The 27,853-nt window shown below is 50.6% G+C and overlaps 1 protein-coding gene across 8 annotated transcripts in view; it reads left to right on the top strand.

Moving 5' to 3' along the window:
* The window catches only part of MED15 (mediator complex subunit 15), a 61,401-nt gene that overhangs the window by 20,994 nt on the left and 12,554 nt on the right, over positions 1-27,853 (top strand). For 3 of the 8 annotated variants that reach the window (XM_049697590.1, XM_049697595.1, XM_049697596.1), the window contains exons 2-5: positions 3,991-4,078; positions 18,968-19,019; positions 20,596-20,625; positions 22,044-22,256. In XM_049697590.1, the coding sequence (XP_049553547.1) occupies positions 3,991-4,078; positions 18,968-19,019; positions 20,596-20,625; positions 22,044-22,256 (383 nt within the window). Of the gene's footprint in view, positions 1-209; positions 362-2,080; positions 2,259-3,990; positions 4,079-15,912; positions 18,713-18,967; positions 19,020-20,595; positions 20,626-22,043; positions 22,257-27,853 lie in introns of those variants that run through there. The other 5 variants (XM_049697591.1, XM_049697594.1, XM_049697593.1 and 2 more) reach the window with 5 other exon arrangements.

A 27,853-nucleotide genomic window follows, 5' to 3' on the forward strand; every position in this document is an offset into this window, starting at 1 on the left:
CGGAGCCCAGGCCCTCCCTTCTCTGCTTCCTGCCAGGTCCATCTGCCCAGCACAGGCCTTTCCCCAAGCCCCCTGGCCTCTACCACTGGGACGTGCCTGTGCCAGGCTTGGTGTCCCCTGAGCCTGTCACAGCAGTTCTGGGTTCTGCATGTCGTGTCCGTCAAAGTACATGGTGTCGCCATCCCTCATGTTATAAAAAATTGACACAGATGACCGCCTGCAGCACGCAGAGGTGGATGCCATGGTCTGTTCTCCAGGTGTTCGTGGGACAGACAGGAAGCCAGCGATTTCCACAGGAGGTGCCGTGGGTGTGGTCAGAGTGACCACAGGGTTTCCGTGAGGCAGAGAATAGGGGTGCTGCGTAAGTACGAGGTCGGAGGGCCCAGCGGGCAGGGCTAGGGAGAGAGCCGCCCTGGGAGAACGAGCAGAGTGGGTGAGGGAGGGGAGGGGCCTCCTCGCTGGACGGGCTGCCTGCCTTACTGCTGAGGAGGAAGGCCCTTGAGGCAGGCGGGACATGGACTTGGGCAGAGGCTTGGGGAGCTGACGAGGGGGTGGGGATGGGGTGGGGCCTGGAGACAGAGGCCACCACAGGGATGGCCACGGGTGCAGTGTGACATGCGGTGAGGATTGAACTGCAGGGAATGGCGTTCAGAATCCGGAAGCGAACAGGAGGCTCCCGGGCATCCCGTCTGGACCATTGTGGGGCACAGAGCTCAGGCTGTTGGATGTTTTCTTTTTCTTTTTTTTTGCGGTACGCGGGCCTCTCACTGCTGTGGTGTCTCCCATTGCGGAGCACAGGCTCCGGACGCGCAGGCTCAGCGGCCATGGCTCATGGGCCCAGCCGCTCTGCGGCATGTGGGATCTTCCCGGACCGGGGCACGAACCCGTGTCCCCTGCATCGGCAGGCGGACTCTCAACCACTGTGCCACCAGGGAAGCCCTGGGTGTTTTCTTGGTGTGTCACCACAGGTGGGGTCTGGGCTCCAGGTGGGGGACTCATGGGGCCCGGGTGGTGGGTCAGGTCTGGACCAGAGACCAGTGGAGCTCTGCCTGGCAGACGGGTGGCTGTGGAGCAGGGGCAGCCCCCCCCAACCCTCTCCCACCCCCAGGTGCCTTGTGGAGCCTGGGTCTCAGTGAGGGCTGCGTGCTCTCAGCCCCCAATCATCTTGTCAGGGCTGGTCCGCCCAGGCCGTGGCCTGCAGACAGCCCTTCTGTCTCTCATGGTACTGATGCCTCCCTGACAGCCGCCAAGGTACTGGACCTGTGGCCGGGGTCTCGCCTGTGGGGCAGACCACGTGCTCACGTTCCTCCCTCCAGGCTTCTGAGGCTCTCCCTCTGCCCCAGTTGTGCTAGTTTGACTGTGTTTATTGACAGTCATTTATTGACAGTTGCCAGCAGAAACCTGTTATCTGGGGGCGGAGGCCCAGGAGCCCATGGGTCCTGAGTGCGAAGGAGGGAGCCGGCACCTGTGCAGGCGCGTGAGATGCAGTACGTTGTGGTCAGAGCCCGGATGGATGGCGCCTCTGACAAAATGCTGAGGTGGCCGAAAATGACAGGACTGGCCCTTTCCTTGGGGGAAAGCGGAGGATTAGAACAGCAGAACTGCCTGCTTCCTTTTTTGTCTCATCTTCTATTTTATGGAGTATGATCTGCAGACTGAAAACAGGAGCAAGAACGTTTTTTGTTTTTTGTTTTTGTTTTGTTTTTAATTTTTGGCCGTGCCGCACGGTATGTGGGATCTTAGTTCCCTGACGGGGGATCAAACCCGTGCCCCCTGCAGTGGAAGTACAGAGTCTTAACCACTGGACTGCCAGGGAAGTCCCAAGAGCAAGAACATTTTTAACAGTATGGTTTGCAGAACTGAGAACAGTGTTCAGGGTGCCTGTCAGTTCTCCTGTTCGGGCGGCGCTGCAGGCGCAGTGGGGACGTGGCTGGTGCTCCTGGCAGAGCCTTCCCCCCGCCCCTGCCATGAGACCCCTTCCCTGAGCACGATGAGCACGAGCACGCTGAGACCACCAGGCAGAACTGGGTGGTTACCCAGGCCCCGCTGCCTGCTGCTTGTGTTCCATTCTTGTCCACAGACACCTGTTTCTGGCCTCCTGTGTAGTTGATGCCCTTCAGGCTCTTGAGTCACTAACAGCCGGTGCCCGTGCGTCCCCATCGTCTGTGGCGTTGCCCTGACCACGACAGGCCAGGGCTCCTGCTCCAGGAGATCCGGTGTCTTTGGGCCTGGAAAGGTCCCTCCACCACGAAGCACAGGTCTGTCTTGTCTCTGCGGACGTGCCAGGGTCTCTGCTGCAGGCAAGATGCAGTGTCCGCAGGGGTCTGCCCCCTTCAGAGTTGTTGCCAGCAGCTCGGAGGACCATTTGTCACCAGCCAGGTGCCTGGCCAAGCCCCCAGGTCGTCTGCTCGTGACGCAGGGCTGTCTGCGCCCCTCTTGGCCACTCTGCGCTTCACCTGGCTCCTGGGGCCTCTTCTCAGCCAGCTGCCAGCCGTCACGGCCCCCTCATGTGTCTACCGCTGTCCTTGGGGTTGCCCCAGTGGTCCGCAGCTCTGTGGCCCTCAGCTTCGGGCAAGCCTCTGTGGTAGGGTTAGACTCATATGGCTGTTGGAGGAGGGATGGGGGTGCTGGGGAGACCCCCCCTTGAAGACAGGTCTGCTCAGTCACTTGTCGGAGCTGCTCGAGGGCTCAGAACCCACGTTCGCACGTGGGATGCCTGCTCCGCTGGCCTCAGCCCCTGAGCGCCAGGTCCCCCTGGCCTGTCAGGGTCTCGCCTTGTCCTCCTGCATCCTTCCTTTTGCCTCTCTTTGATCCTGGTCACACATCCCCTCATGCGAGCATCTGCTCTACTCTGGATGCTTCTCCAGCGGGAACCCGTTGCTGCCTCCTGGCCCTGGTGCAGGCTCAGGGAAGCAGGCGGGAGGTGGGGACTCTGGCCTCACGTGTGGAATCTGGCAGTGTGGTAGTCAGCAGCATTTTATCTTTCTTTATACGTTAGTACAGATTTATCCATCTCAGCATTTAGCCTCTTGTCTGGGGTTTCTCTCGGGATCACGAATGTGATCCTGCAGCCCATGTGCACGCTCTTTCAGTACCCAGGGTGTGTGTGTGTTTGGAGCCATCAGAAAGCCTTCCAGCACCAGCTGGACTAGGCTTGTTGGATTCCCTTGGGAGAGGGGGGTCTTTATCAGTGAGCCCAGCGCTGGGAAGACAGGTCGGGAGACCCATCCTGTGGAGAAGAAGGCGGGCTGTGAGCAGAGGGGCCAGGCTTGTGGACCTGAGCCTGATGTGCTCCTTCCTTTCTAACAAATGCGCACCTATCCTTACCTTCGTCTGGGGGCGGGGTGGGGGTGGGGGAATGTGTGCTACCATCCAGAGGAGCTCGGGCTTAGCCATGTGCAGCAGAGCATCATGTGATGAAAACCTGGGGTCACATTCTGTCTCTTGCCATGCATGTGTTGGCATTTGTGTGGTCTCCTGCCCCCAGCTGGAAGTTGTTGAGGTCGGGCTCATCTCCTTGGTCCCACTGGGAGGAGCTGCATGTCCGACACAGGGACCTTTGCCTTGGGAGGAACTGAGAGGTGACTGGCATGGCCCCTTTTTTCCAGCAGAGGAGGCTTCCAGAGCAAGGGTCCCAACTGCTCTTGACGCCAGAGTTGGGTGGGGGCTCAGGTCACGTAGAGGGCAGGAAATGGAGGCCAGCTGGACGCCCTGTTGTTTAATGTGCTGGTTGTGAGGAGCCTCTGGGCCTGGCCCCTCTGCCCGCTCAAGCGGGGTGGCTGCTTTGTTTCATGGTGACCGCCTTTCCTGTTCCTTCCTTCTCGTGGCGCTGCCCGCCTTCTCCTTTGCTCAGCTGCCTTTCATCGCTGTGCTGAGAGCCCCCCGCTTCGTGCCTCTCCTGGGCCTCAACCAGGCTGGTGGGCCAGGCCACATCCGTGGGCCTGCTGGCCAGGGAGCCTGTGTCAACATCTCTCCTCCTTTGTGTTCCAGAGAGGATGCCATGAGGAAGGCTGGTGTGGCCCACAGTAAATCCAGCAAGGACATGGAGAGCCACGTGTTTCTGAAGGCCAAGACTCGGGTAAGGCCCTGGGGGGTGGCTCCCAGTGGGGACGCTGCTGGAGGGCAGGGTGCCAGGCCATGGGGACGGGGTGGCTGCTCACTGTTGGGTGGCATTCTGTGGGAAGATCCTGTGTTTGTGGTATAGGTGCGGGAGGGGATTGGGTGGGCATCCAGGATGCAGGCGCAGCCTCTGACCCCAGACCTTGCTGTTGGCACCCCCATTCGTGGTCAGCTCCCGTGAATCCTGTAGGGCGCTCCCTCGGGCCCCGGTGGTTCCTGTGGACGGTGCTCTGAGTAAGAACCTCTCTGTCCTCAGGCTCAGCCCTCCTGTGGGTCAGGGCCCTGACAGGTGGGCCCAGAAGGGTTCCTGTCCCCTTTTGTTAAATGACGCAGGTGATGCTCGTGGAGGGCGAGGTTTTGGTGAGGACGATGCTTGGGAACTTCACAGGTGGAGTGGTTGGGGCGGGTTTCCTGTGTGAGCTCTCGCGTGAACTGGGCATCACCACGGGCTTCACGTGACCACCTCTTGTTATGTGCCTTGGGGTAGAGCTGCTCGTAGAAATGAAACAGAACAGGCACAAAGAAGCAAGCGGCTTGTCTGGGTTACCTGGCTCGTGCAGGGCGGGCTGTGTCTGCTGCACCAGCTCTGCTGAGCACCTGATGCCCGAGCGTGGTGCTGGAGCTCTAAGACCTACTGTGTGTCAAGAATCAGAAACAGGGACTTCCCTGGTGACGCAGTGGTTAAGAATCCGCCTGCAAATGCAGGGGACACGGGTTTGAACCCTGGTCCGGGAAGATCCCACATGCCGTGGAGCAACTAAGCCTGTGCGACACAACTACTGAGCCTGCGCTCTTCAGCCTGCACACCGCAACTACTGAGCCTGTGTGCTGCAACTGCTGAAGCCCGTGCATCTAGAGGCTGTGCTCTGCAACAAGATAAGCCACCACAATGAGAAGCCCACGCATTGCAACGAAGAGTAGCCTCCACTCACTGCAACTAGAGAAAGCCCGCACGCAGCAACGAAAACCCAATGCAGCCAAAAAGAAATACATAAACAGATAAATTTTTTTTAAAAAAAGAAGAGAAAAGAAAGAATCAAAAGCAGATGCTATTTATGGTTGGATCCAGGTTTAGGTAAACCAACTGTCAAGACGTACAGAGGTCCGTTGGGGAAACTTAGCCTGGTTTGAGTGTTTAGATGAGGTAAACATTTTCTGAAATGGAAAGGTAGAGATGATTGGCCGGAGAGTGCAGCTTCCAAAACAGAAACCATGTGTACAGCCTGGGCTTGGAGGTCAGAGCACACCAGCATGTGTTTGTGAGCACAAGTAGGTGGAGGACGAGCAGCAGAAGCCCGTGCACTGAGGTGGGCAGGCTCGTGCTGTGGACATAGAAAATGGTAAGTGTTATATTCTTTTTTTATAGCAACTTTATTGAGCTCTAATTCATATACTGTACAATTCACCAATTTAAAGTGTACAGTTCAGTGGTTGGTCTTTTAGGATCTTCACAGAGTTGTGCAGCCATCACCACAATCCATTTTAGAGCATTTTCCTTTTTCTTTTTTTTTTTTCTTTGGCCACACCTTGCAGTTTATGGGATCTCAGTTCCCCGACCAGGGATTGAACATGGGCCATGACAGTGAAAGCCCGGAATCCTAACCACTTAGGCCCCCAGGGTACTCCCTAGAGCATTTTCTAAAGAATCTCTATATCCGTTAGCCAGCACTCGCCATTTTCCCTCAACCCTCAGTCCTAGGCAACCACTTACCTGCTTTCTGTTGCTATAGATTTGCTTGTTTTGTACTTTTCATATAAATGCATCATAAAATATATGTTTCTGTGACTGGCTTCTTTCACTTAGCATAATAGTTTTAATGTTCACCCATGAACCATGTTGTAGCATGTACTTTATTCCTTTTTATTGCCAAATAATATTCCATTGTATGGATGTACCATATTTTATTTATCCATCACCAGTTTATGGACATCTGGAGCGTTTCCACTTTTTGGCTGTTATAATAATGCTGCTATGAACATTTGTTTGCAAACTTTCCTGGGGACATATGTTTCCATTTCTCTTTCCTGTATACCTAGGAAAGGAACTGCTGAATCAGATGGTAACTCTGTATTTAACCTTTTGAGGAATTGCCAGACTGTTTTCAAAGCAGCTGCACCATTTTACATTCCCACTAGGAGTGTATGAGGTTCCAGTTTCTCCATTCCTCATCAATACTTGTTACTGTTTTTTTTTTTTTATTATAGCCATCATAATGAGTGTGAAGTGGTATCTAATTGTGGTTTTGATTTGCATTCCCAGATGACTTACTGTGTTTATTGGTCATTTGTATATTTTCTTTGGAGAAATGCTTATTCAAATCCTTTGCCCATTTTAAAATTGAGTTGTTGGTCTTTTTATTGCTAGATTGTAAGAACTCATTATTATTAGATACATTATTTGAAGATATTTGGGAGATAAGAACCTTGGTGAGGGCTTATTGAATTATTTCAACTTTCGAAATACACAACTTGTTGGTCCAGTATTATTTGTTGTCTATTGCTTTATAAGGAACTACCACAAAATGTAGTGGCCTAGAGCAATAGTTGGTATCTGTCCTGATTCTGTGGGTCAGGATTGGGATGATTGGAACTGCCTGGCTGGCCATTCTTCTGGTCTCACTGGTGACCTCGGCGCAGCCACATTCAGCTGGCAGCCACCTGGTGTCTCCAGCAGCATAGCCCGGGCTTCGTTACGGCACAGTGGCTGGCTTCCAAGGCAGGGGACGTGGAAGCTGTCAGTCCCCTGAAGTCCTAGAACATCTCTGGGTCACAGCAAGTCCTAAGGCCAGTGTGGAGTCTGGGGAGGGAGTCGCCTCCACCTTCTCTGTGCGCTGTGGCCTGTGCATCCAAGGAGGCCAGCGGTTGTTAGCTGCCATCTTGGAGGCTGGCCACCCCAGAGACCCTCCCAGCAGCTGGGGAATAAGTCTTCCATCCCGAGGGGGCGACTGGCAGCACAACAGCCCCCGTCACTGTCCTCGCCTCTCCTTACTGCAGCCCACACCACACCTTAGCAATTTCAGTTGCATTTCCTTTGGTCAGGCTGGTTCTAAATCCCTAACTTCAAGAGGAGGCCCTGACTGTTTGGAAGAGAGGTATTTATAGAGAGGTCTGGGAAGTTTCCTATGTCATTTTTAGAGACAGACTTTCTGCTTGGACACTGCTGTCCGATGTCCAGTTTATTAGTCCTGCTCAAGCCCCACATGGAGCCTTGGGCCCTGTCATGCGGTGAGACCTTTCCTCCAGGGTGGGGCTCCGGAGGGACTCTCCAGTCAGGTGGCAGCCGGCACGCTTGTTACTTGCCCCTCCTGCCTGAGACCCCATTAGAATGACTGTGAAAGAATGTAAAAGGTGGGACCCAGAGCAAAGAAAAGGATACAGAAGAGTGATTTCTGTTTTTAGACTCCAGGAGGGTCCGGGAGGCAGAGGAGGTCATGGAAAAGGGGCTAACCTTCTCTTGGAATCCTGGCAAGCAGGTAGGTCCAGAGGTGTCCACCCTAAAGGAAACCAGGTCATCCATGGGCACCTCAGGCTGCCTGGTATACAGCCCGGGCAAGGAAGACCTTGAGCACTCTTGTCTAAAAGACCACCAGCTCCAGATTGCCTGGTTGGTGCATGCTTCCAGTGTGGTGTTAGCACCCAGAGTTAAAGCTCTTCCCATTCTGTCAGGGGCAGGCCCCATTGCTCCCTCTAAAGTGATGTGATGTCGCCTTGTAAGGCCCGTGAAGCAGGTACAGTGCTGCTCTCCCCAGGATGCAGATGAGGAGGCTCAGGCACACAGATGCCAGGTAACTTGCCCAGGAGGTCACACATCCTGGGGGTGTGGGGTAGGAGCCTACCCTCTTTGCTACTTCCCCCCATCTAGCAAAGCAAAAGACACCCAAACACCCACTTTAATTCTTAACATCTGAATTCCTGCAGGTGGGACTGCTCTCTGCCTCAAGGCAGAAACCACTTTCCCTGGGGGTGGTGGGTGGTATAATAATAGCAGCTCTAAGCACTCTGCAGATTCATGAAGGTATGGCATCTGCTGGATGAGAGCACAGCCAGGGATCCCGGGACCTCTGCGTCAGCACCCACAGCTGCAGTGCATAGAGAGGCTTATTACAGCTGGGTGCATTGCTGAACATGTACTTATCACTTGGTTGTTTTTAAATTAAGCTTATATGTTAAACACACATCAACTGTTTTGCACGTTGTATAGTGTTATGCAGAAGTAGTGCATGTCTCTGGTTTACAGCTGTAAACGCTGAGTCCCCACGGTGGGGGCCAAGGTGAAACCCAGGGACCAGGAGGCCGAGAACATCAGAACTGGGAAGTGACCTGGAGGCTAATTAGAGGAGGGCTGAGGGGCACAAGCAGCTGCTGGAATAACAGGGCAAGAGCACAGCCTGGGGAGAGCGGGAAGAGGCCGTGCACGTCTGATGAAGGAGACACTCTCCAACCTTCAGCCCTTTTTACGGACCTCGCAAGCCCAGGGTTGGCCTTTTGAATGAAACCGAATACATCTTCTGCTATCTTTGTTTAATCAGGGACAGCTATTGGAGGAGAAAAGCACACTTGTGCCGCATGAAAAGACTAGTATTTTCTGAAAAACTGCTGGGACCTGCTAGATAGGCCTGGGTGTGGCCAGTTTTGACAGGTCCAGGGCTGTGCTCCTGCCCTCTGCTGTTTGCGGGGTGACAGCCAGGCCTCCTCCTCCACTACCCGGCGTCGGCGTGCTTGCTCGGAGGCCTCTTTGGAAATTCTACTTCTTTGGTTTTCAGTCGCTCCATTTTCACTAGCATGTACTGAGGAGCTGAGAGAGTACAGACACTCCGTGTAGTCCTCGTGACTTTCTCCAGTTCAGCTGTGAAGAACACAAGGTGTGGAGCAAATCAGCGGTAGCATGGGGAGCTAGCTTGCTTTCTTTCGATCTTATTTTTTAATTTAAACTGGGTAAGGAACCCACTGTCATTTGTTTTATTATTTAATTTTTGTATGTTTAAAATATTTTATAATGTATAAGGGTAAAATTTTAAAATACGTGAATCACAACACAATACTTACCAAAGGTCCCATGTTGCTGAGAACACTGGCTCTGGAGCACCTGCTCTGGGAATTGATACATTTTTCAAGTATGAGGAAAAGTTTCTAACAGACTTTGTAGAAACTGACAAAATGATTCTAAGGAAACTCAAGGGACCCAGCATAGCCAAAACAATCTTGGAAAAGAACAAATGGTGCTGGGACATCTGCTGGATTATCACATGTATGATATTGAGGTGGGACCCCAGTCTCATACCATATACCAGCATTAACTCAAAATGGATCAAAGACCTAAGAGCTAAAACTGTTAAACTTTTATTTTTTATTTATTTTTGGCTGCATTGGGTCTTCATTGCTGTGCACAGGCTTTCTCTAGTTGCGGTGAGCTGGGGCTCCTCTTCGTTGAGGTGCGCGGGCTTCTCATTGCAGAGGTTTCTCATTGCAGAGCATGGGCTCTAGGTGTGTAGGCTCGTAGTTGTGGCTCGCGGGCTCTAGAGCACAGGCTCGGTAGTTGTGGCGCACGGGCTTAGTTGCTTCGCGGCATGTGGGATCTTCCTGTGGGACCAGGGCTTGAAGCTGTGTCCCCTGCTTTTACAGGCGGATTCTTAACCACTGCACTACCAGGAAAGTTCTAAAACTAAAATTTTTAGAAGAAAATATAGGCATGAATCTTTGTGACCTCAGATTAGGCAATGGTTTCTTACATGTGACACCAAAAGCACAAGCAACAAAAGAAAACATAGATTAATTTGACTTCATCAAAATTAAACACTATTGTGCATCAAAGGATACCATCAAGAGAGTAAAATGACAGCCTATGGAATGGGAGAAAATATTTGCAAATCAAATATCTGATGATATCTGATGAGGGACTGGTATCAGATTATATAAAGAACTGCAACTCAAAAACAACAACAAAAGAAACCAAACAACCTAATTCAAAAATGGGCAAAGAACTTGAATAGACATTTCTCCAGAGAAGATATATTGGGTTGGCTAAAAAAGTTCATTCGTTTTTTTCCCGTAAGATGGCTCTAGTAGCGCTTAGTTGTCTTTAACTTCCTTCAAAACAATTTTGTTAGATTGTATTGTGACAGCTGTCATATCAGTGTGCATTTAAAAAAAAATTAACAAAATTGGAGAATTTTTGTGTAGCCATTTTAATATTGAAGATGGAAGAAAAACAACATTTTTTAAATTGTTTTATTATGCTTTATTACTTCAAGAAAGGTAAAAATGCAACTGAAATGCAAAAAGAGATTTGTGCAGTGTATGGAGAAGGTGCTGTGACTGATCAAACGTGTCAAAAGTGGTTTGTGAAGTTTCGTGCTGGGGATTTCCTGCTGGACGATGCTCCACGGTCGGGTAGACCAGTTGAAGTTGATAGCGATCAAACTGAGACATTAATTGAGAACAATCAATGTTATACCATGCAGGAGATAGCTGACATACTCAAAATATCCAAATCAAGCGTTGAAAATCATTTGCATCAGCTTGGTTATGTTAATCGCTTTGATGTTTCGGTTCCACGTAAGTTAAGCAAAAAAAAACCTTCTTGACCATATTTCCACATGTGATTCTCCATTTAAACGTAGTGAAAACGTTTTTTTTGTTTTTTGGTGGTTTTTTTTGTTTTTGTTTTTGTTCTTTTTTTTTTGGTGGTACGCGTGCCTCTCACTGCTGTGGCCTCTCCCATTGCGGAGCACAGGCTCCGGATGCGCAGGCTCAGCGGCCATGGCTCACGGGCCCAGCCGCTCCGCGGCACGTGGGATCTTCCCAGACCGGGGCACGAACCCGTGTCCCCTGCATCGGCAGGCGGACTCTCAACCACTGCGCCACCAGGGAAGCCCAAACATTTTGTTTTTAAAACAAATTGCTTCGGGATGAAAAGTGGATACTGTACAGTAATGTAGAATGGAAGAGATCAGTGGGGCAAGCGAAATGAACCACCACCAACCACACCAAAGGCTGGTCTTCATCCAAAGAAGGTGATGTTGTGTATATGGTGGGATTGGAAGGGAGTTCTCTATTATGAGCTACTTCTGGAAAACCAAACGATTAATTCCAACAAGTACTGCTCCCGATTAGACCAACTGAAAGCAGCACTCAATGAAAAGCGTCCAGAATTAGTCAACAGAAAACGCATAATCTTCCATCACGATAACGCCAGACCTCATGTTTCTTTGATGACCAGGCAAAAACTGTTACACCTTGGCTGGGAAGTTCTGATTCATCCGCCGTATTCACCAGACATTTGCACCTTTGGATTTACATTTATTTCAGTCTTTACAAAATTCTCTTAATGGAAACAATGTCAATTCCCTGGAAGACTGTAAAAGACACCTAGAACAGTTCTTTGCTCAAAAAGTTAAAAAGTTTTGAGGGACTTCCCTGGTGGTGCAGTGGTTAAGAATCCTCCTGCCAATGCAGGGGACATGGGTTTGATCTCTGGTCTGGGAAGACCCCACATGCCACAAAGCAACTAAGTAAATGTGCCACAACTACTGAGCCTGCGCTCTAGAGCCCGCGTGCCAAACTGCTGAGTCTGCGTGCCACAACCACTGAAGCCTGCGCGCCCTAGAGCCTGCCTGCTGCAACTACTGAGCCCGCCTGCCGCAACTACTGAGGCCCATGTGCCTCGAGCCTGTGCTCCGCAACAAGAGAAGCCACCGCAATGAGAAGCCCGCTCAACAAAGAGTAACCCCCGCTTGCCGCAACTAGAGAAAACCCGTGTGCAGCAATGAAGACCCAATGCAGCCAAAAAAAATTTTTTTAAATAAATAAAAAGTTTTGGGAAGATGGAATTTTGAAGTTGCCTGAAAAATGGCAGAAGGTAGTGGGACAAAGTGGTGAATACATTGTTCAATAAAGTTCTTGCTGAAAGTAAAAAATGTGTCTTTATTTTTACTTAAAAACCAAAGGGCTTCCCTGGTGGCGCAGTGGTTGAGAGTCCACCTGCCGATGCAGGGGACACGGGTTTGTGCCCCGGTCTGGGAAGATCCCACATGCCGTGGAGCGGCTAGGCCCATGAGCCATGGCCGCTGAGCCTGCGCGTCCGGAGCCTGTGCTCCACAACGAGAGAGGCCACAACAGTGAGAAGCCCGCATACCGCAAAAAAAAAAAAAAAAAAACCAAAGGAACTATTTTGGCCAGCCCAGTACAAATGGTCAAGAAGCACATGAAAGGATGCTCAATATCACTAGTCCTTAGGGAAAGGCGAATCCAAACCACAGTGAGATACAACGTCACACTCATGATGGCTATAATAAAAAAAGATGATAAGTATTGGTGAGATATTGGCACCTCATACGTTGCTGGAAGGAATGTATAGTGGAGCAGCCACTGTGGAAAACAGTGTGGTGATTCCTCAGAAATTAAACAGAGTTACCATATATGCACAGAACTTGTGCAGAAATACTCATAGCATCACTCATAATAGCCAGAAAGTTGGAACACCCAAATGTTTATCAGCTGATGAGTGGATAAAGAAAATGTGGTGTGTCTGTATAATGGACTGTTATCTGGCCATATAATGGACTGAAGTATTGATACATGGTACAACACAGATGAACCTTGAAACCATCACGATAAGTGTAGTGAAATAGTCACAAGGGAGCACGTATTGTATGATGCATTTGTATAAAATGCCCAGAATAGGCCAATCTATAGAGGCAGTGTATTAGTTTCCTGTAGCTGCTGGACAAATTCCCACAGACTTGGAGGCTACAGTCTCTGGACTCATGGCTTTGGCCTCTTGGCCCAAGGCTCTCCCCGGTGGTCATGTTTGTAGCCAGTAGTTTTACCAGCCTGTTTCCTGCCTGTTGACTTTGGGAGTCTGACACCCTTTTAAAATTTCATCCAGTCTCTCCCTTTTAGTCTAAACTGGCAGTATTTCTGCTGGTATGACGCTCTAAACCGTGAATATGTGACATATTCATGCCATCAGACAGAAGGTTTCCCCACAGATGTTTCATCCCTGTAATTTCATCCCTATTCCTGGCATCTGTGAGACGACTGAGAGGATTCATCACACACCTGATCTCTTTGGCACTAGCATAGTCTGCGCAACCACACCCTCAGCCTTCTCTCCAGAGCACACATTCCTACAGTGAATCTCCTAATTTTAGTGTTTCTTTGTAATCTGAATAGCCTGGGAATTTCCGAAACCAAGTCCAGGTTCCTTTATGCTTAACGGTTCTTCCCTCAGTTTCTTTATTTACTCCCAATTTCACTGTAAGCAACAAGAAGAAAGCAGGCCAGGACTTCTCTGGTGGCGCAGTGGTTAAGAATCCGCCTGCCAGTGCAGGGGACACAGGTTCGAGCCCTGGTCCGGGAAAATCCCACATGCCGCGGAGCAACTAAGCCCGTGCGCCACAACTACTGAGCTTGTGCACCACAACTACTGAGCCCACATGCCACAGCTACTGAAGCCCGCGTGCTCTAGGGCCCGTGCTCTGCAAAAAAGAGAAGCCACTGCAATGAGAAGCCCGTGCACTGCAACAAAGAGTAGCCCCTGCTCGCCACAACTAGAGAAAGCTTGTGTACAGCAACGAAGACCCAACGCAGCCAAAAATAAATAAATAAATATTTTTTTTAAAAAAAGAAGAAAGCAGGCCAGACCTTCCACACTTTGTTTGGAAGTCTACTCAGCCAAATATCCAGGTTCATTGCTTACAAGGTCTGCCTTCCTCTCAACTAGGGTACGATTCAGCTAGACTTTTGGACACTGTATGACAGGGGTTCTCTGTGCTCTTGTTTCCAATCACATGTTCCTCTTTCCCCTGAGCCCTCACCAGAAACACTTTTAACATTCACCTTTTTCCCAGCATTCTGTTCCTGATGACATCTGTATTCTCTAAGATGACATGAGCTTTCTGACCAGCTCCTTTTCTTCCTTTGAGTCCTCAGTAACAGAGTGTTTACCATGCGTGTTCCCACCAACAGTATTCCCTGTGGCCTGGCTCCCTCTTGCCTGCCCCTTATTTCTTGTGAACCCTCTTGCCTGCCCCTTATTTCTTGTGAACCAGGTGTTCGATCAAAAGAGCACAGTATGCAGGGGTCTTGTTAGCAAGAAGGCATTAGAGGTGGTGCCTTATATTTGTATATATTGTATATATTTCTGGGTGTCTTGATTTTCCCACAAGGCCACAGTTGATCAGGAGTTGGGAGAGTGACAGTCTGACTCTTTTATGAAGTTTCCCATCCACTTGTCAGCTGATGATTCCATCGTTTAACTGGGCGTTGCAAACTGGTACTTGTCCTGAATTCTGGCTTTTCTTCCACATTTATTAGATGGAATTGTCTTGCCAGGAAAGGTTTTCTTTCATCCACCAGTGCTACTTGGTTGCTTGAAACACAGCCTGTTCGGGACCATCAGGAGTACTGACTGTCTTGTGGAATTGCTGCCCTTCATACCCAGGGGCAAGTGCCGGGGCCTGGGGGTGGGGTGAGGCTGCTTCTCTTCCTGTGAGTGGTGGTGTGAGCATGGCTCTGCATCAAGCGAGTTTCAGGCCTTGCAGCCGTTCATTTTGATGTGTCCCCAGTGGCTGCTCACAGGCACATTCCTGACCCCTTGGGGCCCCTGTCACAACCCCTTAGTCTTTTGTAGCTTGCTTGCATCTTGGCCCAGAATCAGCTGTTGCTCTAAGGAGCCCTGTTCCTTTTCAAGGGTGAAATGGTACTTGGGGCTTGCAGTGTGGGCATGGGGCTGCTCACAGCTTCTGCGCTTTTTTGTGAACAGAGCTAAGGAGTCATATGTTTTTGAAACAACAACCTCAAAACCCCATAATTTCACATTGATATTTCCAATTACAGGGTTTTACTTTTATTTTAAACATGTATCTGCTCTCTTTTGTGAATATCTTGTCTTCTAATGTCATTGGCACAATTACTCTAAAATACTTTCAGAATAAACAGACCAATATTAGCACTAATATTAGTAGCAAATAACAAAATGTGGAATGAAGTTTAAGATTTCTTTACAGCTCTGTGTGTACTTAGAATGTACCGCTTCCCCTACGGACATATGTTTTTTTTGTTTTGTTTGCCTTTTGTTTTTTAAAATGATCAATCAAAGGAACTCTTTTCCCTATGATTCTGACACCAACTTGATATCAGCTCATATGTTTGGTTGGTTTTGCATTTTTAGGAATTGTACTTTTTTTTTTTAATTTTTGGCTGCGTTGGGTCTTTGTTGCTGCACGCGGGCTTTCTCTAGTTGTGGTGAGCCGGGGCTACTCTTCGTTGCAGTGCGCGGGCTTCTCATTGCGGTGGCTTCTCATTGCGGAGCATGGGCTCTAGGCACGCAGGCTTCAGTAGTTGAGGCTTGTGGGCTCTAGGCTCAGTTGTTGTGGCGCACGGGCTTAGTTGCTCCGCGGCATGTGGGATCTTCCCAGACCAGGGCTCGAACCCGTGTCCCCTGCATTGGCAGGTGGATTCTTAACCACTCTACCACCAGGGAAGTCCCTGTACTTTTTTCTTTTGATTTGGCTTTGTCTTCAATTTGGTAAAAGATTACATACTTCCAATGTGAAAGCTGTATAACAAGGTGGGAAGTTTCATTTCCAGGCCACTTCCTGATACCTCTGGGGATTTAATTGTTGATCTGCAGCATTTCTTTTTGCAGGTATAAAGCAAATATACATGTTCAGATTCCCCGAGTCTTATACAAAAGGTATAACAGTGTAGCATCTAGTGTGTGGCCTGTGGCATCTTACCTGGAGCATGTGTGTCCTTCCTGTTGCTCCCTCCACATCCATGAGGGGATTCGTCCTCCACCTTTGCTGTCAGGCCCTCATGCAAGACTTGTACAGGTTAGACAAAGTGTATAAACTGCAGGAAGCTTTTTTCCCACATTTCTGTCTTCTCACCTGCAAACCAGCCCGCTAGTAGTACCTGCCTCACTGGGCAGTTGGAAGAATTAAGTGTGTTAATTATTTGTAAAGCATTCAGAGCTGTGCCTGGCCCGGAGTCAGTGCAGCGTGTGAGCTGTCACTGCTGTGCTCTGGCCGTACCCAGCCTGGATGCTTGTATTTTTGCTGTCAGGAGGGGGAGATGATAAAGGTGGAGTGAAGATAAGGGAGGTACATGCTCCTCGGCCCATTTCTGGGACTATCCTGGAGCAGGGGTGCCTTGGAGCAGAAGAGGGGTCATAACCTCTCTGTCTGCATGGAGGCTGGGAACTCTCACGCCCAGGGAAGCCAATCTAGACATAGAGTAAGGCAGGTGCCCTGGGGAGTCAGAGGAGGATCAAATCAGCAGGCCTGAAGCACTCTACCCTCAACGTGCTGGGTGATGTATTTACCCACAGGAGCGCCCCTTGGTGGCAGTGTGACTGACCACTCCCTGTGCCCGCTTCTCCTGTCAGGTGGTTGCTGCTCCCCTCTGTCCCCTTCAGGCCTCCTCATGCTGGTCTGGTCCCCAGAGCCTCTGCTGCACTGGGCTGTGGGCAGCCTCAGTGGGCGCAGACCCTGGGTGCCTTGTGCCCACCTGGCTCCAAGCACTCGGTCCTGGTTCTGTGCCAAGGGCTTCGGGGACATGCTCCTGAGCCCCATTTACTGTATCTTGTGTCGGAGTAAAATATCTGGTTGCTGGTTTTGTTTTGTTTTGTTTTATAACTGAAGTATAGTTGATTTACAATGTTGTGTTTTTTCCTTACGGCAAAGTGATTCAGTTATACATATGTATATTTTCTATTATGGTTTATCACAGGATATTGAATATAGATCCCTGTGCTATACCTTGTTGTTTATCCATTCTGTATATAATAGTTTGCATCTGCTAACCCCAAACTCCCGGTCCATCCCTCCCCTAGCACCCCCCACCCCCAGCAACCACAACTCTGTTCTCTATGTCCATGAGTCTGTTTCTGTTTCATAGATAAGTTCATTTATCATATTTTAGATTCCACATATAAGTAATACCATATGGTATTTGTCTGACTTGCTTCGCTTAGTATAACAATCTCTGGGTCCATCCATGTTGCTGCAAATGGCATTATTTCATTCTTTTTTATGACTGAGTAATATTCCATTGTATATATACATACTACATCCTCTTTATCCATTCATCTGTCAGTGGACACTTAGGTGCTTCCATGTCTTGGCTGTTGTAAATAGTGCTGATGTGAACATAGGGGTGCACGTATATTTTTGAATTAGAGTTTTCTCCGGATATATGCCCAAGAGTGGGATTGCAGGATCATATGGTAATTCTATTTTTAGTTTTTTGAGGAACCTCCATACTGTTTGCCATAGTGGCTGCATCAGTTTACATTCCCACTAACAGTGTTGGAGAGTTCCCTTTTCTCCAAATTCTCCAGCATTTGTTGTTTGTGGACTTTTTAATGATCTGGTTGCTTTTTAAACCTGCTTCCTCTTGCTTCACCTTTTATGGAAGTAGAAAAAGCTCAACAAATTCTTTTAAGATTTCTCCAACCCAAAAGATGGCCAAGGCCTTACTGAGATGTCAGCTCTTGACCTGGCAAGCTCCCCGTCCTTGGCCACCTCATTTCGGAGCTTCCTTTAGCCCCCACTTTCCTTGTGCCCCACTCACCACCCTGTTGTCCTTCAAGGACCAGCCTGGTCAGGTGATCGGTGGGATCTTTTCCTCCCAGAAATTTGTGGGGGGCATTGGGAGGGGGAGTGTTGAACACATCTCCCATGTGTCCTGTCCTTTGGTACCTGCCCTGTGGCCTCCCTGGGCCTTTCCCCCACGTTTTCCTCTGCTGATTCCATGGCTGAGAAAACAGTGGTGGGTGAAGTTTGAGATCAATGAGGGCTGATGGGGGTTACAAAGTGTGCTTATGTTGTTAACATTCGTCTGAGGCCCCCTTCATGTGTTTCCCTTGGAGGTGTTCTCATGAAGGCAGGTTCACTGTCTGTCCCAGGCTCACGGGTTGTCCCCTGTGGTGGGTCCTGGGCTGCGGGGGTCGTCTCCTCTGGCTGCTGTTGAGTGGACTCAGTTTCATGGTGACTTAGGCGGGGGTCAAGTGAGCAGGCGGGGTGAAAGCTCTGCCCTTTCTGCCTGCCTTGCCAGAAAGATGGTCCAGCTTCTCTGAAATAAGATTTTAGTTATGAACATCCCTTCTTTGACCCCAAGACAAACTCACAGTAGTGATTTCCCTGGAACCCCTGGAGTGAGTGTCCTTGGTTACAAAGAGGACAAATGGTAGAAGGCAGGCCCTGCTGGGAGTTTCCAGAAACACAGCGAGAACCAAGAGGGCCCTGGGCAGTGGCCTTCACCTGCTTCCTTGAGCGGCACTGTGCCCTCTCCCTGGGCCGTGCAGTGAATTCAGATCAGTGGGAGCTGGGGAAAGCACAGCCAGGGCGCCCAGCCAGATTTGCATGCAAATATGACGTCAGCAGTGGAAAAGCAACAGGCCGGTGTGAAAAGCGAAAGTACTTTGGTACAAATGGAGCAAAGACAAAAGCGGCCCTCCTGTGTCTACTTCTGAGATGCCCTGTGACCCCGGGCCAGCCCCTCTGCAGAAAGACGGGTGCCTGAGCCCCCCCGTGACCCTCGCCAGGGTTTACAGCAGGGCGGGGGAGCAGCGTCTTCTAGTGTCTTGGTACCTTCTTGGTTTTCTGTTTCTTTGTGCCTTTTGTTGTTCTGTGGTAGCCGAGCTCTGCCGGCCTTTCCCAGAGGGATGGATTCCAGAGGAGGCCGAGCCAAGCTGGCGAAGACAGACAGACAGGGACAGACAGACGGGGACGGCTGCCATCCCTGCCTTCAGGAGGAACGCAGCAGGGCCAGGGCGGGAAGGGGCGTCACTCGGCCTCACTTCTGCGTCTGGGATTAAACTGCTTCCTGTTTTTGCTTTTAGGATGAATACCTTTCTCTCGTGGCCAGGCTCATTATCCATTTTCGAGACATCCGTAAGTAAAACATCACATCTCTGGGTGGTTGTGGTCGCCGTGAGAGCCCGGCCAGTCGCGGCCCCAGTGCCTGAGGCAGGATGTCTGTGGACAGCGCCTGCTTTCTGGGAAGTTCTTCATGGCTTCGCATTTGATTCCATGTTTCCCATCCTCCCAGAGCCTCAGCCTGAAACGTGCTGATTGTGGCCTAATGGAGATGTTAGTGTCCAAGTGGTCTGGGCTGGACTGCTCTTTTTGCTTGTCTGCTTAATCTCCCTTTTTGAAGGACTGCTGCTTTGATCTCTAGGCAGTTCCTGAATAAGCAAAGTCCACCCTGGAATAGACACTTCCTTCCCTGATGCCTGGTTTTTTTGACCCATGGAGGCTGGACCTAACTGTGTTCCCGTCAGGCTGGAAGCTTCTGGGGCCAGCTTTCTCAGCGCCACCCTGCACTCCCTGCCCTGGTGAGGGCCCAGCCCCACAGCATCCCAGTTCCTCTTCTCCAGGGCCGCTCAGGGCCGCTGGCCGCTGCGCGGTGGGTGGGGGGCGGTGGGGGGTGGGGCGTGGTTACAGCCACAGCGCCTCCTGCCGGCCTGCAGTGGGGTGACCACAGGAGGCAGGTTCCTCCCACGCAGCCTGTCCATGGGGTGGCTGCTCCCTGTGGCTGTTGAGACAGCTGTGGCGTCAGCGTCACTCATCTCAGAGGGAGACATTGGGGACCCCAGAGTCCTTGCAGGGCCATTGCTTCTTTCCACACTAACTTTTTACCAGACTGGCTAGCAAGATGAACCTCACTTGATTTCACTTTCTTTGTGTTTGGGAAGGGCCCATGGTGTTTGGAACAAGAGGAGCCGCCACTAGAAGCCTGGGGCATGAGCAGCCTGGCCACGACCCCGTCTGTACTGGCAAGGGCTCGGCCTTTCGGGCTGGCTGGCCCATTTGGGAGCTGTCCCTGGCACGGCAGTGCACAAAGCCCTTTGGCGGGGGCGCCCACAACTGCCTCACCCCCGGCAGAGGGTGGAACTGTTGTGGCAGTTCCCTGCCCGTCCTGGGGCTGGCTGGATCCAGCTTCTAACCAGCCTTGGACAGACTCAGTTTCCTCATCCAGAAAATGGGGATGCTGCCTCCCTAACCAGAGTGGGCTGAAAATGGAGGTGTTGTGGGCCCAACGTAGATCCCTGAAGCGCTCTTGTTTGTGGCTTGGGGCCTGTGCTAAGAGCCCTGGCCTGGGAAGGAGGGAACTAGAGGAGACCCAGCACCAGCCTCCACCTGGGGGCTGTTCTCCAGGGCCCAGGTTGACCGTGGGGTGGTTCTGCACCCTCTCGCTCCTGGCCTCCTTGTGTGTCAGTGCTGCCAGGGGTGGGACACATACATGTATTCACACATGTTCACACACACACACACACACACACACACACACACACACACACTCTGAAACTCTGAGGTATGTTTTGTCTAGTTTCTAGGCAGGGTCAGTTCAGTGTTAGCAAATGACCTCTGGGCGAATGCCTTCAGCACTGACTTAGCGTGGAAATATATGGTTACAGAAAAACTTTGTTTACTTTGGTTTCTTTTTTTTTTTTTCTTTTATATATAGATAACAAGAAATCACAAGCTTCTGTCAGTGGTAAGAGTTTCTCCTTTTGGAATTAAAGTTTTTCCCAACCTTGGCTACAGAGTAGCAGGAATGGGATGGTGGGTGCTGCGTGTGCCTGGGGTTAAGCTGTTACTGGAGGAGGAAGTTCCTGGAGAGACAACCTCGGGTTCCTGAGAACTGCCAGCTCCTGGCCCACCAGGCACCCTCCTCCTGGTGACCGTGGAGTTGGACGATACCACCCCATCCCATTCCTCCCGCAAAAAAAAAATGATGAAAACTCACACGATTATTGAATATTATCTAAAATTTTGAGCTCTCTGGGAGAGAACTAGTATGGTATAATGCTGTGCTCAGCATAATAATCTGTAGTAGCATTTAGAGAATAACTATGAATTCACTTTCTTAAGTTACAAAGTTTCTTTGTAAGTTAAGAATTGTCATTCTTTTTTATTTTTTAATTTCAAGGTTTTATCTCATGGGAACCCTGTTGATTTAGCCTAGGTCTCCCTGAGTGAGCTGCCAGTGAAGGGGTTTAGCAGATCCCAGTGGCCAACTAAACTCCGACTGCCGGGCGGGGAGCCACCGTGGCGGGCTGTTTGTCTTACTGTCGGCGGCACATGCCGCATGCCCAGGCTTGCCTTGGCCGAGCTGGCTGCACCTGCCTGGGGTCCCTTGGCTTGTGCAGCGATTGTTGGCCAGCCAGGGCTGGGGGGTGGTGGTGGGGGTGGGTATCAAGAGTGCTTGGCCAGGAGAATGTGTGTGTTTATTCGGTTCTGTGGCAGGGTGAGCCGGCCAGGCCACACCTGCCTGCAGGTGGCTCTTTGCTGTTATAACAAGAGCCTCTGGCTCCTGCCCCAGGCCCTGGCCATTACTCACTCAGCTGGCGAGCATCTGCGGACCCCTCCCACACACCCTTGTTCTCAGGGGTCTTTCCTGAGAACTGCTCCTCAGTGGGGTCCTGCCCAGACTTAGCAAAGATGGGCTTCTGGTGCACAAGGGGACTTGTAACCTCCCTGGGACATCTACTCCTGCCCCCTTTTCTCTGGCCCCAGGCTCGGCTTACTGTGAAGAGCCTTTGACCCTTGTTTTCTCTGGATTCCCAGCTGTGTCTCACCCAGCAGGAGGGGCCTATGGCCAGGAGGGGTGGGGCCACCGCCTGCCACCGAGGGCTTGCTCGTCCCTTGGAGTCTGTCAGGACCTGGCATAGGCTAGGCTAGGGTGTGGGCTGTGCTCCCTGCCTAGGAGGTGTCCCAGCCCCTGGGGTGTGGTATGCAGCTGGGCCGGGGCTTGGGGGACTCCCGGGACTCCGGCCGCTCACCATTTGGGACACTGAGGGTGTCGAGCCTGGAGGTGGGAGGAAGCGTGTGCCCGGGAAGGCCTTATGGCCCACGGAGCCTGGCCCAGTTTGGCGGACACTGCCCTGAGACGCTGCACCCTGTGCCCCGCAGACCCTATGAATGCGCTGCAGAGCCTGACTGGCGGGCCCGCCGCGGGAGCAGCCGGCATTGGCCTACCTGCTCGGGGCCCCGGCCAGCCCCTGGGCGGGATGGGCGGCCTGGGGGCCATGGGGCAGCCGATGCCACTCTCGGGGCAGCCACCTCCTGGCACCTCGGGGATGGCCCCCCATGGCATGGCCGTCGTGTCCACGGCCGCTCCGCAGAGTGAGTACCACGCTTCTCAGAGAACCTGCCGCGCTCTCCACAGGCGGCGCGTTCTCTTCCCAGCCGGGGGTGGGGGTGGTGAGGGGGCGAGAGGAGCTGGGGAAGCTCCAGCCTGCTTTGCCTCCCAGAGGGCGAGGGACACCGAGGCCCTCTTGCCCAGGCTGAGGGAGGACTTGGAGGAGGATGGGGTGGCCTGGGACTCCATCCAAGGGGCTGTGCTTTGTAGTCAAGATAGAAACAGCTCCGTCTCAGGGTGTCCTCAGCCGCGAAGCCCCATCTGTCCCTTCCAGCGTTGCCCTGGCCCCAGGCCGCCCAGGCTGTGGCTCGCATCCTGATTCCCCTCCCGAAGGAGGCGCCTGATCCTCCGCACAACTGCTTGGGCCAGGAGCAGGGTTGCAGCGCCGGCTGCCTCTGTCCCAGGACCCTCTTTTTTTAAAAAAAATATTTATTTATTTTTGGGTGTGTTGGGTCTTCATTGCTGTGCACAGGCTTTCTCTAGTTGCGACGAGCGGGGGCTACTCTTTGTTGCGGTGTACGGGCTTCTCACTGCGGTGGCTTCTCTTGTTGTGGAGCACGGGCTCTAGGTGCGTGGGCTTCAGTAGTTGTGGCACGCGGGCTCAGCGGTTGTGGCTCGCGGGCTCTAGATCGCAGGCTCAGTAGTTGTGGCGCACAGGCCTAGTTGCTCCGTGGCATGTGGGATCTTCCCAGACCGGGGCTCAAACCCATGTCCCCTGCATTGGCAGGTGGATTCGTAACTACTGCATCACCAGGGAAGTCCCCCAGGACCCTCTTGATGGACATTTATGCTTGTAGACTTTTATCTAATACTGCTAAGTGCTTCAGTACTTTTTTCCCCTTATGTAACTTTTTATTTTTGAAATAGTTGAAGAGTCACAGGAAGTTGCAGAATAGCACAGAGCTCCCATGTGCCCTTCCCCCAGCTTCCCCAACAAAAACATCCTAGTACATCACCAAAACCACGACAGTGCTGTCAACTCAGGCAGACTTTATTCACATGTGACCAGTCTTTGCGTGCACTCTTGCGCATGGGCGTGCATGTGTGTGGTTCTGTGAGGTCTTATCACATATGGAATGGAGTTAGCACGTGGAACCGTCACCACCAACAGGCTGTCCTGGTGCCTCCTAATAATCACACCCTCCCTCCAACCCAAAGCCCGGCAGCTGCTGATCTGTTCTCCGCCTTGGTAATTGTGTCATTTTGCGAATGTTACATAAATAGAATCATGCAATATTTGACTTGTTGAGACTGGCTTTTTTTCACTCGGCCTGATGCCCTTGGGAGCCTCCAGGTGGTGTTGGTAATTCCTTCCTGTTCGCTGCTGAGTAATATTCCCTGGACTGCTGGGCCACGCACAATTCACTTATCCGCTCACCCTTGAAGGACATATGGGTTGTTTCAGTTTGGGCTGTTAAACTAAAGCTGCTGTGAATGCTTTTGTGCATATTGTGGTGTTCCCATGTATTCTGTCTCGCGTCCCTCTCAGGAACCCTGTGATGAGGGCAGCCGCGGCCTTGAGCACCCTGTTCTTTGTTGGGTTCCCTGTGTCCAGGTCACCTTGCCCTTCTCAGAGGCCACATGCATCCTCTGTCCCACCCACTCCTGCACTGGCACCTTCTGCCCCCAGACACCCCCTTCCTCCCAGAGCTTCATTTCTCTTCCTTACTGACGTCTTGCCGTCTGACGCTTGGCTCAGTGGTTGGTTCTTCATCTCGAGCTCCCAGGTCCCCTCTTGTCAGCACACCTGTCTTTCTCTCTCTCTCTCTCTCTCTCTCTCTCTCTCTCTCTCTCTCTCTCTCTCTCTCTCTCTCACACACACACACACACACACAGGCAGGGCGGCTTTCAGAAGGATGCTCCTTTTCATGTTATACTCGGGTGCGCTGGTTGAATTTCTTTTTTATCACAAACTTAGATTTTATAATAAAAAATAGTTTTAAGCTGTATGAGTTTAGAATGTTTTGCAGTCTGACTCCTGAGACTGTCAGTTCAGCAGTGACGCTTTGGTGGGCTGTCTTGCACCCTCCCTAGTCCAACCTTGGCCCACATCCTGTCTTCAGCTTCCGAGGGGCTTGGTCTCCTGTGTGGCACCAGTGGAAGTTAAAGTGGTCTCTACTCTCATGTGCTGCTGCTGCCTCTACAGAGACCCACCCTCCCTGCCTGTTACCTCTGGTGGCCTGGTCTACCTGAAATAAGTGTAGTGCTTGATGGGTAGTTGCTGCCCTTTTCTGACACCTCCAAACACCACTGTGTGATGAAGGCTGCTTCGGACCTTAGTTCCACGCCCCCAGAGTGTAGGTCCTGGGTCAGAGGACTCGCAAAGGGCAGCCCAGAGCCTGCTGTGCATCTCCAGGTGACCTGGGTTAGTCACAGGAAACACACACTGCTGACTGTGGATAAGGCTGGGGCTGAGGTACAGGATACTTTTAAACTATACTTTTTTGTTTCCTTGATGAATTTTATATCATGTGCTTGTAGAACCTACTTTAAAAATAAGCCGTATTTCTGGCTGTTGCTGAGGAGCCCTCTCTCCTTCTGTGTAGACTGTGTTTTGGATTGTTGGGCTGGCAGAAGGTAGGGGCAGCTCTTTGCCCTGCTGTGCCTTGGCACGCTGCAAGGTGGGGGAAAGCAATCCTGGGATCCCTCTGTCCAGGATGTGCCAGGGCCCTTGGCAACCCCCAGCTCCGCCAGAACCCGGGGCAGATTGGAGGAGGGTGCTCCCAGTTTAGGCCTGTGAGAATTGCAGATCAGGGTCAGTCATTGAGCACACAAAATCAGCTGGCATGGAAGGAAGCAGACACACCTCAAGGAGGAGCAGAAACAATCACCAGATGTGGAGACGCCCCGGGACATAGCCATTGTTAGATATGGCCTTGGGGTGCTTAAAAATATAAAGGTTGGACTTCCAAATGAACGGACACTGTGATACTGTATCAGGAGTGACCAAATAGATTTGAAAAGTAACCAAGTAGAACTTGTAGAGACGAGAAGTAAAGTCATCAAAAGAGGAAAGTGTGGATGAATAAACAGATTAGATACAGCTGAAGAAAGAGTTTGAACTAGAAGCTACATTTGAAGACGTTACCTAGAACGTAGCCTAGAGAAGAGACCTCAGGAACAGGAGGGTGAGAAACGTGGAGCATGAAATCAGGAAGTCTGACGGGCATCTAAGTGCAGATGGAAGCACAGAGGGTGTGAGGAGACGATGGCCGATGAAAGCCCAGTGGACCACACAGGTTAAATAAGGCATCCATGCCCCAACCTGTTGTGAAACAGCAGGACACCAAAGGCCAGAAGACTGTCTCAGAAACAGCCATTTCTGTCAAGGAGCGAGAAGCAGACTCAGCAGACTCGGTGATGGAGTCAAGAAGACAGTAGAGGTTGTTAGAGCCCTGAGCACAGAGCTGCCAACAAAGCCGAGGAGACCTTCACTAAAAGTTTTTAAGGGCATACTTTTTTTTCCCCTCACCATTTCCTCTTACCTCTCAGACCATCCTTCCCAAGATGCCAGGTGTAAATGGGAGAAGAAACATTTTCCATATAAGGGCATAAACACGCACAAATCTAAGGTAGTGATTCTAAGCGATTTTGCACCCTGGTGAGTGTTTGGCAATATGTGGAGACAGTTTGGCTGTTACAGCTGGTGGCGGGGGGGGATGCTGCTGCTGGCATCCAGTGGGCAGAGGCCAGAGATGCTGCTGAGCATCTTCCGTGTACAGGGCAGCCCCCACAGCACGGTGTTGTCTGGCCCAAGGTGTCAGGAGGGGCAAGGCTGGGAATCCTTGGTGTAAACAAAAATTACCTCTGTAAAATAATCCTTAGAGCTACCCTCTACAGGTTCTGAGCACTGTTTTGGGTCTGTAGTAGATTATTTAATTCTGAGTCCAATGTAGGGGTATGTAGTATAGCTGAGGAAACTGAGACACAGAGCAGTGACAGAGTTGGGATTTGAGTCCAGGTGTCTGGGTCCGAGGCTGTACCCCTGGCCTTTATTCTATCCTGCCTCTTAATATAAGTCTGCTGTGTGGGCATAAGAAGATAAACAGGGACCATACCAAATGGAGTCAGGAAGGGCAAATATCAAGGATATCAGGTCTATTGTGTGCATGTAAAACCTACTTTAAAAAAATGTTTAGAGAGGATTCTAAGGTCCTCATATTTGGGAAAGAGGTTTAAATGTGGATAAACTTTTTACTTTGTTAAATTAAATATGCATGATAAAATTGTAAAAGTCGTTGCTAAAACAGTAGAAATAGTTTGTAAATTCCAAATCCATAGGAAAAAATGGAATGAGACAGAAACAACAAACAAAAATCCAAACGAACAAAAATCAACCCAGTCCTCCAACAAAATAGAATTCAGAAGAGGAGAAAAAAATGTCCATTATACCTCAGTAAAGCTCAAAAAAAAAGAGGAAACTTAAAAGGGGAAAGACAGATACAAATAAGTTGAAAACCATAAGTAATCACAGTAAAAGTGAAGGGATAGGCTTTCCTGCTGAGACTGAATGGAAACGTAAGGAGAGGGTACAGCTCTTTAATCCTTACAGGAAACATACCTGAAATAGAAGATGCAAAAAGACTTGAAAATAAAAGGTGTGTTGGGCAATTTCCCCTCCCAGTTACTGAGTTAACCAGACAAAAATAATGAATTTAGAGAGGAGTTGAAGGATGTAGTGAGCAGCTTCGTCTAAGCCTGTGGGTGGGAAATGTGCTCACACTGGGTCCTGCATGGATGTACTCCCCACCCTGACGCGCTTCAGAAATTGTGCTGAAGGAGAGAGCCAGTCCTTCTGTGTGATTTAAAAATGGCAGAGTCATTAGAAATGGAGGTCACCTTAGTAGCTGGTGAGGCGTGGCACCACAAGGGCTCCTGTGGTGTTGGAACTGTGCCAGGTCTTGACCTCCATGGTGGCTGAATCTTGCCAGGTGAGAAAATCGTATAGAATTTAAACTACACACTCAGGCAAATGGGCACACATTCTGATTGTGTTATGGCGTTATACAAAGTGCTACTATTGGGGAAAACTGGGCATAGTGTCTCTGTGTTCCTCCTTTTCATCTTTATTGAAATATAGTTCATGTACTCATATTCACCCACTTGAAGTGTACTGTGCAGGGGTGGTCAGTGCACTCACGGCATCAATTTTAAAACATTTTCATCACCCAAAGAGACCGGATCACTGAAAATCTTGTGAATGATTGTTTTTTTTTATTTATTTGTTTTTAATTTTTTGGCCGTGCTGCGTGGCTGGTGGCATCTTATTTCCCTGAGCCCGGATTGAACCCATGCCCCCTGCAGTGGAAGCATGGAGTCTTAACCACTGGACCACCAGGGAAGTTCCTGAATGATTGTTTGTATCAGCATTATTTATAACTACCAAAAAGTGGAAACAACCCAGATGTCCATCAGCTGATGGACAACACAAAATGTGGGAAATCCATATAGTGGAGTATTATTCGGCAACAAAAAGAAAGGGAATACTGATCCGTGCCACAGTGTGGGTGAACCTTGTAAACGGGATGCTGAGGGGAAGGAGCCAGTCACAAAAGATCCCAGTTGTGAGATTCTGTTGATA

The sequence above is a fragment of the Orcinus orca genome, chromosome 15, assembly GCF_937001465.1.
Source record: "Orcinus orca chromosome 15, mOrcOrc1.1, whole genome shotgun sequence".
Lineage (NCBI taxonomy): Eukaryota > Metazoa > Chordata > Mammalia > Artiodactyla > Delphinidae > Orcinus > Orcinus orca.